The sequence below is a fragment of the Camponotus vicinus genome, unplaced genomic scaffold, assembly GCF_025532165.1.
Source record: "Camponotus vicinus isolate PSW18456_S1 unplaced genomic scaffold, iyCamVici1.0 SCAF_7, whole genome shotgun sequence".
Lineage (NCBI taxonomy): Eukaryota > Metazoa > Arthropoda > Insecta > Hymenoptera > Formicidae > Camponotus > Camponotus vicinus.
Genome location: NW_028141979.1, coordinates 18,387,197 through 18,406,608, shown reverse-complemented (window position 1 = coordinate 18,406,608; position 19,412 = coordinate 18,387,197). Strand labels below are relative to the sequence as shown.

Below are 19,412 nucleotides of genomic sequence, written 5' to 3'. Positions count from 1 at the left end.
AAATTTATGGTATCAACAAGATGGTGCTCCTGCTCATTATGCACGTATTGTACGGATGTTTTTGAATCAAAGTTTCCCAAATCGGTGGATAGGGCGGGGTGGACCAGTTCTGTGGCCTCCGAGATCACCGGATTTGAACCCCCTTGATTTCTTTTTATGGGGATACGTTAAAGATGCAGTGTATAGTAAAGCTCCAACGACAAGATTGAATATGATGGAAAGAATAAGAAGAGCTTGTGAAGCTATAACTCCTTTAATGCTAGAAAATGTACAACGTAACTTTCGCTGTCGATTACTGTTATCCTTAGAAAATAATGGTGCACACTTTGAGCATCTCCTCCATGCGGAGAGAGCTGATAACAATGCAATCTTGCCTTAACTGGTTGGGTCACCACACGACCTTGCCTTCACTGGCTGGGTCACTACTTGACCTTGCCTTAACTGGTTGGGTCACCACACGACCTTGCCTTCACTGGCTGGGTCACTACTTGACCTTGCCTTAACTGGTTGGGTCACCACACGACCTTGCCTTCACTGGCTGGGTCACTACTTGACCTTGCCTTAACTGGTTGGGTCACCACACGACCTTGCCTTCACTGGCTGGGTCACTACTTGACCTTGCCTTAACTGGTTGGGTCACCACACGACCTTGCCTTCACTGGCTGGGTCACCACACGACCTTGCCTTCACTGGCTGGGTTACCACACGTTCAAGCACCCCGAATTGTGAGAGGCGAGGGGACTCACGTTAATCAGCACCCCGAAGGGAACAGAAAACTGCTACGTCCACGACGTTGTTCCTGGGTTACGCTAAAAGCAGTTTCTTGAGAAGTAATTAATGAGTAATAAAAAATAATGAGAAGTTTGTTTTAAGACTAATTTCGAGTATTAACAATGAAAACGTGGTATTTTTATTGTTAATTTATTGCAGAATCGTAAGCATGGGTTCTCAGTAAGAGAAATCGAAGAAATTGAATTTCGTCGATTACAGCGCCATCTATCATGAATCGAGAAAAATGTTTCAGACAAATTGTATGTGTTTTTAGCCAAAGATTCCGAATATGCAATAAAAAATAGGGGTTCCCATTTAAGATTTCAAACTTGCCCCCCCTCACCGCCCAGGGGGAGGGGTGGGGGGGCTCATTTTAACGTCATTGTACGTCCCCCTCGAAATGACAAAATTTTGATTCTAAACATTTTTTCGTAGTGTGCTTATTTTTCGAGTTATTTGGCTGCCTAAGTTAAAATGGGTCACCCTGTATATGAAAAGAATTACAATTAAATAATTAACAGAAAAATAAAATAATCTATGATATATATATATATATATATATATATATATATATATATTGTGACGTTGCCGTCCCGACGCGCGTCCATCCACCCCGGAAATCTTGACGGGGCGCGAGCCGAGCGGCCGCGCCAGAAAAAGATTGCGAGAGCCGTACCGAAATCTCCGGAGAGACGAGCCATTAGTATATTTCGCTCTATTATTAATTATTTTTTGTTTGTATCCTTTTCTTGACGTCGGGCAACCCGCCGGAAGGAAACCGGAAAAGGCCCAAGAGGAATCCATGTTACGACAGCCGATACGACATTTCCTACCTCCGACTTGAGAACGGAGAAGGCGCCGGAGGAACAGGACAGCGCAGATTCGTGGGTGGATTTTGCCCCCTTCAATTAAAGATGGAAAAGCGACGAAGAACCAGTTGTCTTGAACCGAGATAACCGGACCGGATCGGCGCCACCCTCCGAGGACGGAGGACGATAGACCTGCCTCCGGAAGACCACGGATAGCAGGGTCGCCGAGATTCGGAATTTTAAATTATCGGGGCCGTTACGGCCCCCGATACGGCGTTGTCGCGGGGCGCAGTAATACCTCGCGTGTCGCGGCGCTATTGGCCACGAATCCGCGCATCCTTGCGCGCAGGATTGACGCCGCTATCGACCCTGGATCGCGAGATCCAGGGAATCATTCTGGTGCGGGAGCTCTCAACAGATAGTCGTGTTCGAGAGATTTTGTCGTTGTCGTTATCGTTAGCGTGTCGTTGTCGCCGAGGAGATCAAGTTGAGAGGACGAGCCGAGGATCATCCCCTGGTCACGGGAGAAAGTATCGGTGAGGTTGCCCATCGCTAATTGTAAGCCACGTACGCGATTCTGTCCGCGGACCGGCCGCTCTGTCGCCGTCGCCATTTTCGTGTCTCGTTGTCGCTCGAGCATTGTACCAAGCTCGCGATTTTCGTGTATTTCGGGCGACCGGAGACAAGCGACCGAGGCATCAAGGACGATCGTAACGTAGGCCGTAGCTGATAAGGAACCGTTCGTCTCTCTCCGGGATTCGGGGTGTCGTAAAACGCGTAGTGACCGGCTCTCGTATATCGACCACGTGCGCGGTAAATCGCGGGGAATGCGTTCGCTATCCGTGCTGTCGAAAAGAGTTGTCGAAACCGCGTAAGACATCCCCGCAACCGATCTCCGGGCAATTTTCGTCTGCAATTAGCGTATATGTGAGCGTGTGACCGTATGAGTGTGACGACGTGGCAAAAGTCGTACTGTCCTTGTCGCTCTTGATACTAGTATATTGCGTGGTATTTGCGTGGTAATTGTCGTACGTTTGAGTGTGTCGCGGTGCATAATAGATTGAGAAAGGGTCGAAATTCGAGGATTTCGCGTAGATAGAAAGCGTTACGCCGAAAAGAAGCGAAGCGACGTCCGACGGCTATCGAATTCCGAGCGAATCGAACGCGCTCGTCGCGGGCGACAATTTCTCGTCTTCGCAGATTTCTGGATTGTTCTCGCTCAAATGTTAAGCCTCTTTTCGAACTTATTGCTGTCGACTAAGTGAGCGAGCGAAAGAATAAAGCATAAAGATCGGTAAAATTGAGTCGTTAATGAGATTGTCGAAATTTCCGTTACGATCTCGAAACGCCGTTCGGTTTCGCAAAGTCCGGCCATAAAAACGGGCCTGGAGGACGACAAATATCACAGCTTTCTTATGATCTCGATCTCGTATTATTATTGTTATCACCGCTGTCGAAGAAGTATCTGTTGTACGTTATTTCAAATTTTCGAATTTATGTTAACCGCAGTTATAGTTCGTTAATTCTGATCTGCTAATTATTGTCATTATTATTTCTTTCTGGGATTCACTATTTCTTTTCCTTTATATTCTTATTTTTATTATATTTCTATTCTTGAATAAATTTGTTACATTTTCTTTTCTATTAAATTCGCGTAACTTATTTGAGTGTTCGTTTGTCGTGAGCGTTAAATCCCGTTGTGTTCGTCAATTTTCGTAATCACCGACCGCCTCGCATAAAATAATTCAATATCCTTTTCAACGGACCCTGCCCCTCCACCATTAGGTGAGCTAGTCGGCCCGTGGCGAAACAGGCTAACGTTTTTCGCGTCATTCTGACGATTTTGCGAATTGATACGCGAAAGACCGTATCTGGCGCCCAACTTCGAGATCTCGAGACGGCTTTCGCTTCGCCGCGGCTCGCGCGAGAACACCCTCCATCTTAGTTCCTCCGAGCGCGAGTATCTCTATCCGCCTTGTGTTTTTTTTTACGGCGTTTTCGCTCCCCTTCTAACATCCTCCTCTCCAACACCCGAGGAGGATTGAAAAATTAAAAGTAAAAAAAAAACGTCGCAATATATATATATATATATATATATGCATATATCATTTTATATTTATCTTTGTCTTAATTTCAATTTTTTATGAGAATACGCCAATTTTAAGCTTAAATTTCCATTATTTAAAACAAAAAATGTAATTTTATGACATTTATTTATTAAAGGCACTTGTGTATATCGGTACAGCATTCGCCTGCTGTGCCTGATCCAGCCAATGGAGGCAAGATTGGTGGCTGAATAAAAAGTGGAGGGTTCCATTTCAAAAATTCAAGGTGGCCTTATCGTGACCTTAGCGACGCCATCCAAGGTCAAACACATGGCGCCAGTAAATAGACCTTTTTACACCCTACAACTTTTGTTTGAAACAATTTTTTGTAAAACTTCTATTTTTTGTAATATTTCGAGGTTCCGACTCTTTCGAACACTCCGTATGCCGTAGCGATGTAATGACACGTTTCTGACCCCTGGTTCATTTGCAAAAAATGATTCTTATGGTGCCCCCGATAATCTCTGGAAATTTGTCGAATGAATTTCCGAACACCCTGTATATACAGGGTGTATCAAACCACTCGTGCCAGCCAAATATCTCGAAAACCAAGAACGACAGACAAAAATATTTCAGACAAAAGTTGTAGGGTTTCAAGTAACGTATTATATAGTAATATTGGTACGACCTTGAATAGTGTTGTCAAGGTCACGTGAAGGTCATCTTAAATTTCTTAAATGGAACCCTCTATTTTTCATTATATATTTTTGTAGCTTATCTCGAGGGCTTTTTAAAACACTATAATAAAGTATTTTTTCATTGAGTACTTTTCGAGTTATGAGGCTTGAAATCATTTCTTAATTTTACATAAACCGTAAAATATCTTGTAACATATTCATTTTTCAGTAGATGATTCTATGCCGGTTCTAACCAAGGGATCTCAGGGGGGTGAGGGGCGGAGGGGGGTTCTCCGGGGCGAGGGGGAATGACGTCACGCGGGACGGAGGGGATTTCGGAGGTGGCGCGCGTTGAATGTTTTATCACAATGATAAACAATATTATATTACATACGCGGTTGATAAACGATATAAACAGTAGTGCATATACCGATGTCCGATTTATAAACAATATAAACAGCAGCATTTCTTTGAAAGACAACGCGTGCGAGGAGAACGCGTGCGAGAGAGAGGGAACGATAACGCGAGATGATCGCGTACGAGAGAGAGAAAAAAGGTAAAGACTTATAACTAGCGCAAAGGATGGAAATATGTGCAAAGAAATTACATCATGATTTAGTAAACTTGAAACTCTTTATTCTTCTTTTTATACATATTTTTCTTACGAACTATGTGGACTAAAAACTAAAGCTGCCAGCTCGCAATCGAGGAGTTGATGCTTGTTGAAAGCGTCACTCGCGCGTATTACATTCGATACTTCTTTAGGATCCGTTACAGTGGACGCGATATTGGAGAATTGCGTAAATTTGACATCGACTGTCTCGGTCACTCTAACCAATCGATTAAAAGTTACATCTATGCAATCATCGAGATCGAACATACGATGTAACGTCGATTCGATCATCATCATGCGTACATCTGAAGATTCGAGACTTATGAGTTTAGCGTCGTTAATCGTATGAACTCTCACTGTTAGCGGTCCAACACTTATAAAACTGTAGATGTCTTGAGAGCCGTTCCGAAGGAGATTTAGAATATTATGACGTTCCTCGTAGAGTCCCTTCCACGTTTCGAGAGATAATATCAGTTCCTTTCCCCGATGATCTCCTATGGCAATCACCACGTAACTCGGCGGACCCACATTGATACTAATTTCGAGGAATTTGAATTCCGTAGCTGTCAATGCGTATCGTCTACCTAGTATACGAACCGCACGACGCTCCAATGAAATGCTACGGGAAAAATTAAAATTGAATAATAGTAATAATAATAAAATTTGTAAAAATAGAAAAAAAAATAGAAAGAAGTTAAACGAAACTTACTCGTCACATTTGTTCTCAAACGATGGAGTTTTATCACGACGCGGCACGTAATTATTCACGTGTCTTCCGATGCCGCCGCTACTGCTGCTGCTTCTTTCGACGTAGTACATTTCTCTGGGGTTATGAAAAGTGAACGGTTAACGCGACACTGATCGTACAGGAATTAACCGAGTATACGTGACGCTCATCTTCCAAAAGTATAATGTGGTGGGGGATCAATGCTTCTAACGCTCTGAAATTTAGGAGAAGGGGAGACGGCGCTCGGACAAAAGAATTCTTAGAAACGCAATGAAGGATTAGGGTGGGGAAATAAGAGATAACACATATTAATGTTTACATATTTTATTTTTCTTGCAATTCTTTCTGGCGTTTCGACCACCAGTTAAATATTTTGAATACATTTTGTAATGCGCAATTCTTAACATGTTTTCCACATCGCATACTATTGGTAATATCTAATTTATTTAGAGAATCAATATCTTCGTAATCAGCATCCAAGGTTTCAATGATATAGCCGTTTCCCGCATCGTCTAGTATATCGGTCAGCCATTCTCGCTTTTCAAGTCCTTTAACGTACACGACAGACGATTCTTCTTCTTCTTCTTCGTGTATCGTACCAACGACAGCTGTTGTAATTACACGCTGAGCCAAGCCATACGGAACGTTTCCGTCTTCCCAATGTAATCCGTGATGATTTCTAATCAGCCATGAGACTTGACATCGCTCAGATTTTGTAAGCACTCTCCACGGTACGGGACTTGCGAAAAAGTAATACGAGAGAACATATCCCTTTCTCAGAACCGCAGCTTCCTTCACGAAAAAATTTCTCCCGACAATAAATCCTTGCAGATCCACAAACGTTGGTACGGACATGACGAGATCTCTCGTCGAGAGGAATGACGACACTCTAAAACCAACGCCTCGCAACACTTTGATTTATATCCTGCTCCTCTTCCCCTCTCTCTTGTGTAGCGAACACTTAGGTGATTTTGCGTACAACGTTGGTCAACGGATTGTACTGGATCACGCGATCGTGTATGATGAGACAGTACGCTGTGGTATTCGTCGGCACGTTCTCCTTACACTCGAATTCCAATCTCACATCCACGGTTGCGCTCTTGACCGATTCGTTTTGTCGAGAACAATCGATAATCACGAACGGACCGTTACGTAGAAACATCGAGACGGTGAGACTCGGCTCGAGATACTCGTATCCGTAATAATTCTTGCAGAAGCGCGTGTACGTGTCGTACAGAATGGACCATCTGTTTTTATCAAAATCCAGATTCATATCATCGTACGGATAACATTCCGAGTTCAGATAGAGTTTCACGTTGAACAATTTGCAGTCGTCGAATCGACTCGTATCCTCAGACATAACATTCTTCCGGCCTGTTTGCAGAGCGAAGACAACGTAGCGTGGTTTCTCCAGCTGAGTCGCGGTCTTAATGGCCCACGAATGCTTGGTGGTACGCTGCAATAGCGGATACTCGTACAGATCCCACGAGCGAAAACCCATGCTGAGATATCGTCCGCTTTCCAGAGCACGCAGCATCGACAGTTTTTCGATCTCGCTCAACAGCACGTGTGGCATTCGCCATTGTATCTTGAATATGTTGATCGCAGGCTCCAGCGTCGAATCTCCAAGCAGACAATTGTTGTCGTTGCGCGATCGTATTAAGATCAATTCGTGACGAGCGTTAATCACCACGCGTTTGTAATCTTCGCAAAATCCCAATAACATGTAGAGCGGTACGCAAAAATTGAAGTGTCCATTCGCATTGGTCGACGCATCCCAGCCGGCGTTCCTCATAATCACGCTTCTATCGGATGATACCGTTACATAGTTTTTGAGCGTAGTAGTTATTCCTACGTTTCTATTGCGATCAATCTCAACGCCATCGAGTTCGTATCGAATCTCATCGAACATGAATGCGACGCAATTATTTCCCAGCGCCACATCAGCTCCTCCGTCAGCTGGTGGTCTGTTTTTCGTTAGTTCTCCCTCGATGTATAGGAAACTCTCATACGGCAACGTATACAGATCCTGTTGTTGTATGGGTATTCTTATCTCGTCACTGTATCCGAACGTTGTATTGGCGAACGGGTTGTACGTATGAGTCTCGATCTTGACGATACGATCGTCGAAGATCGGTTCGTCACCGATGTTGAGGATGTCGGTCATCGTTCAGCTGTTTCGCACCGCAAATCCCAAAGATTGTAAAAACGCAACGTTCGATGCGCTGAGTTTCTTTTTCTTGGATGATTGGATATTAGCGAACGTCGACGTTGTTGTTGTTGTAGCTGGCCTCGTAAAGATTGCGTTATCTCTCACGTCTTTCGATCCGTTCAACACGAGCATCTCATACGTCGCATACGTATGTTATCGCCATGGCCGTCGTACGTGTAATCTTACGGTGATCTCTTCTCCTCGAAAATCGAGCAATCGTCCGTTCTGGTCGACAACGCGTAACGTTAAATCCGTAATGCTCCGCGCGATGATCGGCAGGTAAATGATCTGCGCCGGCGTTTCCGATATCTTATATCCCGGTGGTACCCTCGGTGAAAATTCATGTATCGTATGAACGAGTTTGCCGTTGGTGTACGCGCCCGCAGTCAGGTTACACTCTACGCGGATAATATTCACGTTGATAATGTTAATCGGCATGTTCGATTCGTGCCATTTTCGCGGCTCGAGAATACGATTCGAGAATCCTAGCAGCGATCCAATGTTGTTGGGCTTGCTAAAGTTTATTCTGTATGCGCATTTGATCTCGCTCCTCATCGTATTGTAATTAGCACGGAGCATTATCGGATATTCTCCATCTTCATAGTCACCGTCGTCAATGTGTTTCTTATCGCGATGTTTCCGTGAAATTGCATGTTTTAAAAATGCATGTATATCTCGCAACTCGTAGGATCCCTCGGGAATCGTAATTTCCGCGTCGTCTTTGCCAAAGTAAAATTTATTATTCGAGGAATTCACATTCGGTATCGTGTGATAAGTCTCAAAATCCGTTAGACCGAGCTCGTATTCATCGTTGCCCAAATCTACGACGGGAAAGAAGTTTGCCGCGAGAACGCTACTCTTCCCAGTCAACGTGAATGTCATAGACATGTCGGCAAAACTGTTTAACGAATACTGAATTAAATAGCGCAATATCAGTCTTTAAATTCGCACGCATCGACCGTTCGAAGAAACTGTAAGCACAATTGTCCGCAGATGCTCTGATCGTAAGTTTGAACAGGTGTGTGATTGTACTGTATCTTCGTTACGTTTCGTCCGAAATATCGCACCAATTCATTCGGTGGTGGAAGATTGCCGAAACTGTCGAAATATACGACACGATCTCCCCTATTTGCGTACGCTACCCAATGAGTACCCGATCCTTCGACGCTATCCAAATTTACGATACCGCTCTCGTTTCGATATATACCACCGATCGGTAAAGAGTCGCGCATGAAAACACCTCTAAAATATGGAATGCGCACACGTTTTGCCAGTTGTAGCAATTGTACGTTGGTAGTTGCGCCCTGCGGCATTTTTAGCGTCTCCTTGACGTTTTTTTTTTTCTTCTCGTTGAGGCTCCTCGTCCGTATTTGTAAGGAGCGAGATATAATCCGCGACCTTCCTTGGCGTGATTGTGACGTAGCATCTCTTGCAACTGACGTTGCGCGGCTTTTCCGTCGTTCACCGCCTTCGCTACACCCGCCGCTCCACCGATCAGGGATCCGAGCGCACCCAACATTGGTAGAATCGGCAACACGCCGCCGCGTTTCGCTACCGGAAGTATCCGTTTCTTTGCCGTTTTTTTCTTCGTCTTCGTCTTCGTCTTTGTCCTCTTCAGACCCATACCGAGCTTCGTCTTGGCTTTTATCGCTACCCAGACAGCTGTGGCGGCGGCTCTCTCACGGAGAGTCGAATCTCTCGCACCGATGCGATTTCGCGCTTTCTCGGCGAGTATCCTATCCGCCGCGTGTCTCTCGGTGAGATCGTTGCTCCGAGAGTATGCTATATTGTGTTCACGACACGCCGCGTCCAATGGATTAATACCTCGATCGCCTCTGGCTAATCGCTTCTGCAACCGCGTGCCTGGACCGCAAAACTGATAGCCGGGAATATGGAATTCGATCGGAAGCGCGTTTATCGCACGATTTAAGAGACCGCTGCCTCTCACAATTCTCGCTGACATACGTAGCAATCTTTTATTAACGGTGGCGGACCATCGATGTGCGTTCGCTGCCACGGCTGATTGTAATGTCGCATGCACGAACGATATTGTTGAACCTCAGAATCAGCCTTTATATATTCTGGAAGCTTGTCCCATAATCGTTCCACGTAATCACCAAAATTTTGCAGTAAAAGAATCTTTGGGATATACTGCAGTTGTTCAGCGGTAAGCTGGAAAATGTCTCTTTCATCCGACAGAAGGAGAAACATTTTTAATACTGAGCGGTTTCGAGTCGAGACACTTCTATAAATAGGTCTCCCCCCTCGCGATCATTCGCAAAATTGATTCGAATGAGAAAACATGCGGTTCGTACGACAACCTTTGACGATACGCGTGACGAATTGCGATGACAGATTACGATCAATGGGGGACAATGCGGAGATGCGCAGACACGGTACGATGCTACCGACTACTATACGCGCGATCGTTTGCGGCCCCTCGAATTGCGATAAAACGTTCTGATAAGTCTACTGGAAAGTCCGCACGGTGTACGTTTCGAGAACGTGTACGTGTACTCGAAGTCGCTGCAACAGCCGAAATATCGATATCTGGAGAATTTGTTGACGCCGATCGACGAAATCGGCTACTTTACGTTCTCGAATAACAGTGACGTCATTCCACCGAACGAGGCACGTCCAAACTCGATTTTCGTCTTCGATGACGTGGCGTGCGACAAGCAAGATACGATAAGAGAATACTTTGCAATGGGTCGTCACTCGAACGTCGACTGCTTCTATCTCTGTCAGACGTACGCGAGAATACCAAAACATCTTATACGCGACAACGCGAACCTGCTGATCTTGTTTAATCAGGACGGTACCAACTTGAAACACGTATACAACGATCACGTGAATACCGACATGTCGTACGAGGATTTCAGTGAATTATGTCGTACTTGTTGGCAGCTAAAGTATGGATTCCTAGTGATAGATAAGGACAGCTCGCTTACGAACGGGCGATACAGAAAAGGATTTAACGTGTTCGCGATACCGCGAAACGATTAGTCGCTGCCGACATTCCGTCGAGAGGAGTGAAACGCTCGACATTCCGTCGACATGGCTGGAAGCGATAATATTCGCGAGCGTGAAAAGGTTGCGAGGGAGATTGAGAAAACGAGCGAATCGATCCGCAAGAAACATCGTGCTTTGAAGACCGGTAAGATCGACGACGATATCGCGGTCAAGACCCATTTTGGACCTATTATCGAGCCACTGCAAAAGATCGCCGACAACTCTAGCTCAATCGCGGTGAAAAACGAGCCGGAGAGTAACGCTGATGCGAAGATTAAAACGTTACCCATCAAGCGGTACAAGGAGGAAGAGGAGGAGGAGGATGCGACACCGAAAAAGAGGAAACGATTGAAGGCGAATCGTTTATCGACGCCGCGTACATCAGATCTATCGGATGCTTTACTGGATGAACCGCCGATAACCTCTACACCGTTAGCGACAACGAGAATCGTACAACCCGCGATCAACCCTGAATCACTCGCAATCGAAAATGTTTTCGAAACCACGGGCAACCCGCTCGAAATATCCGTTCGAAACATGTTACAAACGTCGGAAGGTCAAGAAGTGTTACGAGAGCACTTGGGACCACTGGGACAAAAGTACATGAGCGCTCTCCTTAGTGGCGACGAAAAAAACAAGATCGATCACGTGTACGGTGTCTATTTCGACGAGAATGAAATGCGTCTCGGTAACAAACGATTCGACATTGATAGAGATGACTCTATAATCATTGACAAAGTGAGGTATATCGATACACCTGGATTATACGAGTTGATCTTCAAGAGAATTCCCGATGACATCATATACACTGAGGACGATATGCAAAAATATAAGAGCATATTAATGGCGACGAGTGCGCATAAACGCAAATATAATGCGCAAGGTCGATTAAATAGCAACAAGGGATACAAGTATAAACAAATAATCGCACCGTTGATGTCGATCGAATCGAAAAAAAATAAATCCGGAATGGGAGTATTCATGCCTCGCGCGATGACGCTAACCGACAATAAGATCGATTACGTGCACTGGGACGACCCCAACGAGCTAGTGGATCGACTACGATTGCTCGACGCTTCGCGCCGAGCTGGCCACAACGCTCACGATAACGAGATCCTGTCGATCCTAGAAGAACTTCGCGAATCCGGCCTTATTATAAATTAAACGGTGTCTCGACGAAACTAATCAGTCGATCGACGTCACTCGCATCGAAAAAAAATGCCTATCAACAAATTTGGATTATTTGAACGGAGAAATGATGCGATCGACACAAGCGATCATTGGGGTAAATTGGCGAAGAGTTACTTGCGTCAAAACGCTCTGTGTCGCGTCGCTACGGCCTATGACGCGAGATCGCGCAAGATTCGCCGTGTAGCGCAACCTAAGGCCGATGCAGTCAACTATACGTGGAACAATGCGTTAAAACGTTGAAGAATCAACAGAAAGAATCAGACGAGAAGCTGACTGCGTTCGAGAAGGACGTGCGAGCTTTGCAGACTGCGATAAACGAGCTTCGGCGTGCGATTAACGCTAATTCAGAAACGGCTGTCAATCTGTAATGAGCTGTAGTGAACGGCTTAGGAGCGGCTATTGTACAATTATTGAGCATCTTTAAAGGCTTATCGAACGGCTACGAACAGTTATCGAACAGCTACAAACAATTATCGAACGACTATAAACGGTTATCGAACGGTTATCAAGCTACAATGAGTGGCAGTGATCGAAGAGGAAACGGTCTCGAACGAGGCTACGAACAATTCAAGAACAGCTGCGAACGAGGTTACGAGCACCTCAAGGACGGCTGCGAACAAGGCTATGAACACGTCAGAAACGGGTACATACGAGGCGGTATACAACTCAGGAACGGCTACGAACGGGTCAGAAACGATTGTCAACGAGGCTACGAACGGGTCAGAAACGACTGTGCACGAGGCTACGGACTACTTAGAAGCGACTACCAACAGGGCCAAGGACGGCAACAAACGGGTCAAGAACGGCAGTGAACGACTATCAAACGTGTAAGGAACGTCTATCGAACGTCTATCGAACGCCAACGAACGGGCCAGGAACGTCTATCGAACGCCAACGATGAATCGACGATCGGGAATAACCGAGGAAGCGAAGAAACAACATAGTTTAGAGAAACGGCAGTTGGTGAACGAACTGCACGCACCGGCGAGAAAAAATTTTCCCCGAAGACACGTCATAGTGCGGGGATACGATGACAATCGTCGAGATGCGTCCGTATTCTCGTTTCAACAGAGGTTACCACTACATACTCACAGTCATCGATGCGTTGAGCAAGCACGCGTGGGCTGTACCACTCAAGAGTAAAGGCGGAAGCGAGACAGCTGACGCTATCGCCGAGATAATTCGAGATAGCAAGAGGTGCCCGAAAAACATACAGACCGATAAGGGGAAGGAATTTTATAACGCCGACGTGCAACGATTCGTGCGAAAACATAACATCAATCACTATTCTACGTATTCGATATTGAAGGCATCGATCGTTGAGCGATTCAATCGCACGCTGAAACACGACATGTGGAAGATGTTTACGCTGAACGGATCTTACAAGTGGATCCACGCGTTGCCGCGACTCGTATCGGATTACAACGCGCGCAAGCATCGAACGATCGGTATGCGACCCGTCGACGTTACCCCCGTGATCGCTGAAAGACTCTTGGCTACTGTATACAACCGTGTAAATATCGCGGGTCCGGCGAAATTCAATGTAGGTGACTCGGTACGCGTTAGCAAGTACAAGACAGTTTTCGAGAAAGGATACACGCCAAATTGGACAACCGAGGTGTTTAAGATCGTTAAGGGGATGCTGTACTCGACTGTATTACCGACAAAATTACCATTTTCGTACTTCTGGTCTTTCGTCGCATTAATTTGACAGAATTGAAAATATTTATGTAGGATTGCAGTACATACATAAATAATCCTAGCAAACTTCGATTTTATATGAAAAACGAGAAATAATTATGAAATTACAGTTTTCCTTATCCATTTTTATCTTAATATGGCGTCTCGAATTGTAGACGAACTGTCAACTCGTCATAATATGTACTTCATATAAAAGCTATATAATTTGTATGAACGTAAAAACAAGTTTGCTTGGGTCGAATTATACGAAAAAACATTGTTGAACCTTCGAAATCAAAATTAGAAGTTTAATATAAAAGTATAGTATGTAGAACGATTCGTGTGTATGTATGCGTGAGTGTAGGTAAAGTGGAGTGAAAAATAGCAACAAATTAGTTCCAGGATATTACGATAGAAGATGTTCCATCTCCATCTCCATCTCCATCTCCATCTCCATCTCCATCTCTCTCTCTCTCTCTCTCTCTCTCTCTCTCTCTCTCTCTCTCTCTCTCTCTCTCTCTCTCCTTCCTCATCATCTTCTCTCTCTCTTTCCCTTCCATCCTTCCTTCCTCTCTCTCTCTCTCTCTCTCTATTTGTATAAGTTATATTGAACAATAAACAACTAGATTATTTGTTCACAACAATCGACATAAATCACATACATAGATCTTGTATATACGTATGCACATATAATTGAACGTAGTTCTAAATTTGAGAAATGAGTATATTTTAATTGCATAAACATGAAAGAATAATTATAATAATAATAATAATTATACAATTTTTATTTTTGTTCGAAATATTTTAATTATTATTAATAATAATTTTGAGTGTTTTTATATTCAGGAGTGTTTTTATATTTAGGAGATATGGAGACAAGGGATAGGGAGAAAAGAATATGTTTTGTCTATCTTTACAATTATTTATACAAAATATATTTATTCATATATTCATGTTTCAATATTTAGTACAAACATATCAGTATTATATTATATAATCATTACTTATATAATAAAATATTTTGCAGTCTTTTAATTTTCTTTAAAAATTATCTTTATTATAAAAAAATAAACATTTTATATATGGCTAGTGTTTAATGTACGGTGTGTTATTCTGTAAAGGTACAGTAAAAATTATATTTAAATCATACAGATAACGAAGAAGTGACAAACATAAAAATTAAAATTAAAAAAAAAATAAAAAATGAAACAAAAATAAAAATTCGCACGTTCTCATCTCTTATGTGCTAATAAGCTTTTGGATATCTTGCATTTCTATAACATAGATATAGAAATGGCGCAGATGGTATGACATTGTGATCTATGCAAATTACAAATCACAAAGCAGCCACAAATAGTAGATATTTAAGATATAAATACACGTAAAGAAATCAGATAAATGTTTTGTTATTCTATTACAAATTCTTTGAATATTGCAATCCAATAGCGAAGACTGACATTTCGATTCTTGTAAAATATAATCACATAGAGATTATATTTTACAAGAATCGAAATGTCAGTCTTCGCTATTGGATTGCAATATTCAAAGAATTTGTAATAGAATAACAAAACATTTATCTGATTTCTTTACGTGTATTTATATCTTAAATATCTACTATTTGTGGCTGCTTTTTGATTTGTAATTTGCATAGATCACAATGTCATACCATCTGCGCCAGTGAACAACTTTTTTCTACGTTTCTTCCTTGCAATTGCCGTCTACAACGCTCCATCCGAACAATATACAATGCTTGTTGCACAGATTGTAGGTTTCTTTCTGATTCTCTTCTCCCTTGAATAACTCAACAAAAAGGTTTTTCGATAATAAATTTAGAAATATGCAAAAAAATGCAGACATGTGAAAGTTCGTAAAAAATCTGTTGAAATAGATTTCGTTTGTCGTTTTCGTTAGTTAATAGAATAGTTGATAGAATTATATATCTCGATATTATGAAACAATCGCGCATTTTAAATATGTGTTTAAAGAACAGCAAAATGTCAGAAAGATTATTTCTAAGAAAATTATACTTTAAAATCGAAGAGGACCTACATTTTTCTATGTGTTTCACCTTGTGCATACTTGAAATTGTTATTGTGATTTATTTCATATTTATATTCGTCAAAACGACCTACGTGCTAAGTAAATTCAAACCAGCCGAAATTGTAAATTTTAGAAGAAAATGCAACTGAAAAATAATTATTTTTTTTATCGAAATATGTTAGCAATAAAAGTTTATCGCTAAAAAAAATAAAATTTTCTTCATTTTATATATCATTGAAAATGCAAACTCGCCGCAAAAAATCAATTTCAAAAATGAGGTCGATACATATGCGCGTAAGGTGAAAATATTACATTCGGAGTTCCGTAAGGCGGTGGTTGTGGGTGAGTCGGTGCTGCGTAAGGCGGTGGTTGTGGGTGAGCCGGTGGTGCGTATGTAAACGGCGCTGCATAAGTCGATGGTGCGTAAGTCGGTACATAAAACGATGTTGGTACTGGCGATGATACAAAAGGTGGCACATAAACAGGTGGTGCAGGTATCGGTGGAATACGTGTCGCGTATTTCATTTTTCGTCTTTGAAATTCTTCTCTTTTTATTTTTTTCCTTTCTTTGGCGACTTCCCGACGCACGACTTGATTAATTCTCTGAAATACATGAAATAAGACAATAAGAAAATACATGAAATAAGACAATAAGAAAATACGTTTTTATAGTCTTAAAACATAAAGTGTCTTATCGTAATATATCAAATTAATAATTAAAAATAAATACGAATTGAAAGAATAAATGAAAAATGTTACGATTATAATAGGTTTTCAGATTACAAGCAATAAGAGATAAATGTTATTATTATAAATATATTCTAATTATATTTTTAAATATTTACAACTGAGAGACCATACCTATCAATATTTTAATAAAATTTTGGACATCTCTAATATAATATACTTTTTTCACAAATTTTAAAAAATCCAAGTATTATTTATATCTGCATTATAGACATATTAACATAGACTGCTCATAAGGTAGCGAAGAGTATCCTCCTGAGAGAAAAGGATAGCATGAATTAACTTGTGTATCTGTCTTTTTCTGACACATGCGTGATGCAATTTTAAGTTATTGACTTTTAACTTGAAATTGCATCACGCGTGTACCAGAAAAAGATAGAAACACAAATAAATTCATGCTATCCTTTTCTCTCAGGAGGACACTCTTCGCTACCTTATGAGCAGTCTATGTTAATATGTCTATGATCTGCATACAGTAAAAAGAAAAGTATGCAATAATTAAATATGCAGTTACTTACTTTTATATTTGTATGCACATTTTCTTTTATATTTTCATACGTCGTCGCCGTCGTCGCCCCTGGTGACATCGGCTCTGTCATGGTAGCTCTTTGCATTGTTGCCGTCGTATTGTCGCCATCGTATTTAGTTGATGGTGTCTTAGACTCCGTTGACTTTTGCGTTGTAGCCCTTTGCATCATCGCCGTTGCTGTACACTTTGTTGGCACCGTCGTGGATGTTGATTTGCGACGATTCACCTCAGATTTCGCTTCCCGCCCTTTTGATAGCAGCGGAGAGAGAACATTTTTCACTCTCTCTATTGATTCACTTCTTCCTTAAATAAATATACATTAATTAATATTTACGTATATGTGTCTATCGAACAGATTTATTTTATAAAATAGTCTTTAATTACTATGTCTTATTACTATTACTGTACCTAACCAACAAATATTATTACAATTTACATGGTTATTTATATAGTTTCTAATAATACTATTGTAATATCACATCTAATAAATTTCTACTAATAAAAAGTACCTACTAATAAAAGTAGTACTACTAATAAAAAGTAATATTTTATGTATATACGAGCGCAGTACTTACGTGTGTTCATCGTGCGACGGATGGAATATTACTGCACTCAGTACACTGCGATTATCTTCAAGACACGTTTCGCACTTGTTGCCAGTGATACCAGAATGGATACGTTGGCAACAACAAATTATTTCACATAGAGTATAGCTCGACGTTCCTCGATGCCTCTCGACCCTCGACTGTTCCACAGGAACGCCGAGCTATACTCTATGCGAAATAATTTGCTGTTGCCAGCGTATCCATTCTGGCATCACTGCTTGTTGCGTGGACACTCGCTTATCGCGTGCACGATCCGACGTTGCCAAGTGTAACATATATGTGTCGTATAACGAAGCCAACGAACAACATTGTATAATTAAACAATTCAGTAATTGTATAATTTTATTCGTAAGTATTGCTAATTTGATTTGTGATATTACGAAATATTATAATTATGTACAGGGCGTTTAATTTTAATCGCCCCAAACATATTTCGAAAAATTTATTATTTTAAATTTATTATTTATTTTATTCTCTTACAGCAATAAATACGAAATGAAAGAAGACTTAAAAAACAAATATCCTTCCCGCCTCCGACTTTCTCGAAAGAAAGGATGGGCAAGAAGGTATGTTTTGCATAATCATATAAGCTTGTAGACAGAATAGTAATGGTTGCAGCACTTTTATTATTAAATTTAGATACAAGTTAGTAATCATATATCGTATATCGATATATGATTACTAACTTGTACCTAAATTTAATAATAAAAGTGCTGCAACCATTACTATTCTGTCTATATATACAGGGTGTTTCATTTTAATCCGACCAGTCGAATATCTCGAAAACCAAGCCCGGGAGAGAAAAATATTTCAGACAAAAGTTATTTGGTTTCGAGGGGGCAACAACAACTATGTGTTTTCTTTACACCAATTGATTCCTCTCATTATTTTGTACGTAAAAGTATTAAGGTAAGATAATCGAAAAATGAATATTTTACTAGATATTTTACGGTTTATGTAGAATTAAGAAATTATTTCAAGCCTCATAACTCAAAAAGTACTTAACGAAAAGGTACTTAATTATAGTGTTTTGGAAAGCTCTCGATGTCAGCTATAAGAATGTGCAAAAATATATAGGGTATTCCATTTAAGAAATTTAAGGTGACCTTTATGTGACCTTCAAATGACTGTTCAAGGTCAAATCATTGTCACCATCTTATGGCCCCCTCGAAACCAAACAACTTTTGTCTGAAATATTTTTCTCTCCCGGGCTTGGTTTTCGAGATATTCGACTGGTCGGATTAAAATGAAACACCCTGTATATACAGGGTGAGCCATTTTAATTAACGCACGCAATTATTTCGGAAACAAAGCATTTTAGAGAAAAATGTTTCAGACAAAAGTTTTATGGTTTCGAGGGGGCCATAAGATGGTATCATTGGTTTGACCTTGAAGAGTTATTTGAAGGTCACATGAAGGTCACCTTCAATTTCTTAAATGGAACCTACCATTTGTCATTGCATATTCTTGTAGCTTATCTCGAGAGCTTTCCAAAACACTATAATTAAGTACCTTTTCGTTAAAGTACTTTTTGAGTTATGAGGCTTGAAATAATTTCTTAATTTTACATAAACCATAAAATATCTTGTAAAATATTAATTTTTCGATTATCTTACCTTAATACTTTTGTGCACAGAACAATGTGAGGAATTAATTAGTGTAAATAAAAAACATAGTTGTTTTGTAGAAAAAATATGGAATTGTTAATTGCAAATTACATACTTTTTTTTAGAAACTATTATGTGTTTTCTTTA

The 19,412-nt window shown here is 41.2% G+C and overlaps 4 protein-coding genes across 5 annotated transcripts; 1 reads left to right on the top strand and 3 right to left on the bottom strand.

Moving 5' to 3' along the window:
• Positions 1–4,963: 4,963 nt before the first annotated feature.
• On the bottom strand, positions 4,964–5,734 carry LOC145974321 (uncharacterized). Its single transcript, XM_083104114.1, has 2 exons — positions 5,625–5,734; positions 4,964–5,534 (listed from the first exon to the last, which is right to left on the bottom strand). The coding sequence occupies exons 1-2, from the start codon at positions 5,732–5,734 to the stop codon at positions 4,964–4,966; spliced, it is 681 nt and encodes a 226-aa protein (XP_082960240.1).
• Positions 5,735–6,603: 869 nt separating this feature from the next.
• On the bottom strand, positions 6,604–7,143 carry LOC145974320 (uncharacterized). The gene has a single exon (XM_083104113.1). The coding sequence runs from the start codon at positions 7,141–7,143 to the stop codon at positions 6,604–6,606; it is 540 nt and encodes a 179-aa protein (XP_082960239.1).
• Positions 7,144–10,156: 3,013 nt separating this feature from the next.
• On the top strand, positions 10,157–12,030 carry LOC145974319 (uncharacterized). Its single transcript, XM_083104111.1, has 2 exons — positions 10,157–10,250; positions 11,252–12,030. Exons 1-2 carry the CDS (start codon positions 10,157–10,159, stop codon positions 12,028–12,030), a joined length of 873 nt encoding a protein of 290 aa, XP_082960237.1.
• Positions 12,031–15,274: 3,244 nt separating this feature from the next.
• LOC145974470 (uncharacterized) lies at positions 15,275–17,813 on the bottom strand. Of its 2 annotated transcripts, none has more exons than XM_083104312.1 (3): positions 17,629–17,809; positions 17,043–17,352; positions 15,275–16,380 (listed from the first exon to the last, which is right to left on the bottom strand). In XM_083104312.1, the coding sequence occupies exons 2-3, from the start codon at positions 17,220–17,222 to the stop codon at positions 16,045–16,047; spliced, it is 516 nt and encodes a 171-aa protein (XP_082960438.1). In that variant the 5' UTR covers positions 17,223–17,352; positions 17,629–17,809; the 3' UTR covers positions 15,275–16,044. The 2 variants fall into 2 exon arrangements, with proteins under 2 accessions (XP_082960438.1, XP_082960437.1); XM_083104311.1 differs by having other exon boundaries at positions 15,279–16,380; positions 17,043–17,356; positions 17,629–17,813.
• Positions 17,814–19,412: the final 1,599 nt, after the last annotated feature.

Coding starts and splice junctions, on each gene's coding strand:
- LOC145974319 (XM_083104111.1), top strand. CDS start 10,157: ATGCGGTTCGTACGACAACCTTTGACGATACGCGTGACGAATTGCGAT. Junction 10,251..11,251: donor TGCGGAGATGCGCAGACACG/GTACGATGCTAC, acceptor CGCGTACATCAG/ATCTATCGGATGCTTTACTG.
- LOC145974320 (XM_083104113.1), bottom strand. CDS start 7,143: ATGGGTTTTCGCTCGTGGGATCTGTACGAGTATCCGCTATTGCAGCGT.
- LOC145974321 (XM_083104114.1), bottom strand. CDS start 5,734: ATGTACTACGTCGAAAGAAGCAGCAGCAGTAGCGGCGGCATCGGAAGA. Junction 5,535..5,624: donor TTTGAGAACAAATGTGACGA/GTAAGTTTCGTT, acceptor TTTTTCCCGTAG/CATTTCATTGGAGCGTCGTG.
- LOC145974470 (XM_083104311.1), bottom strand. Junction 16,381..17,042: donor ATGTGCATACAAATATAAAA/GTAAGTAACTGC, acceptor CATGTATTTCAG/AGAATTAATCAAGTCGTGCG.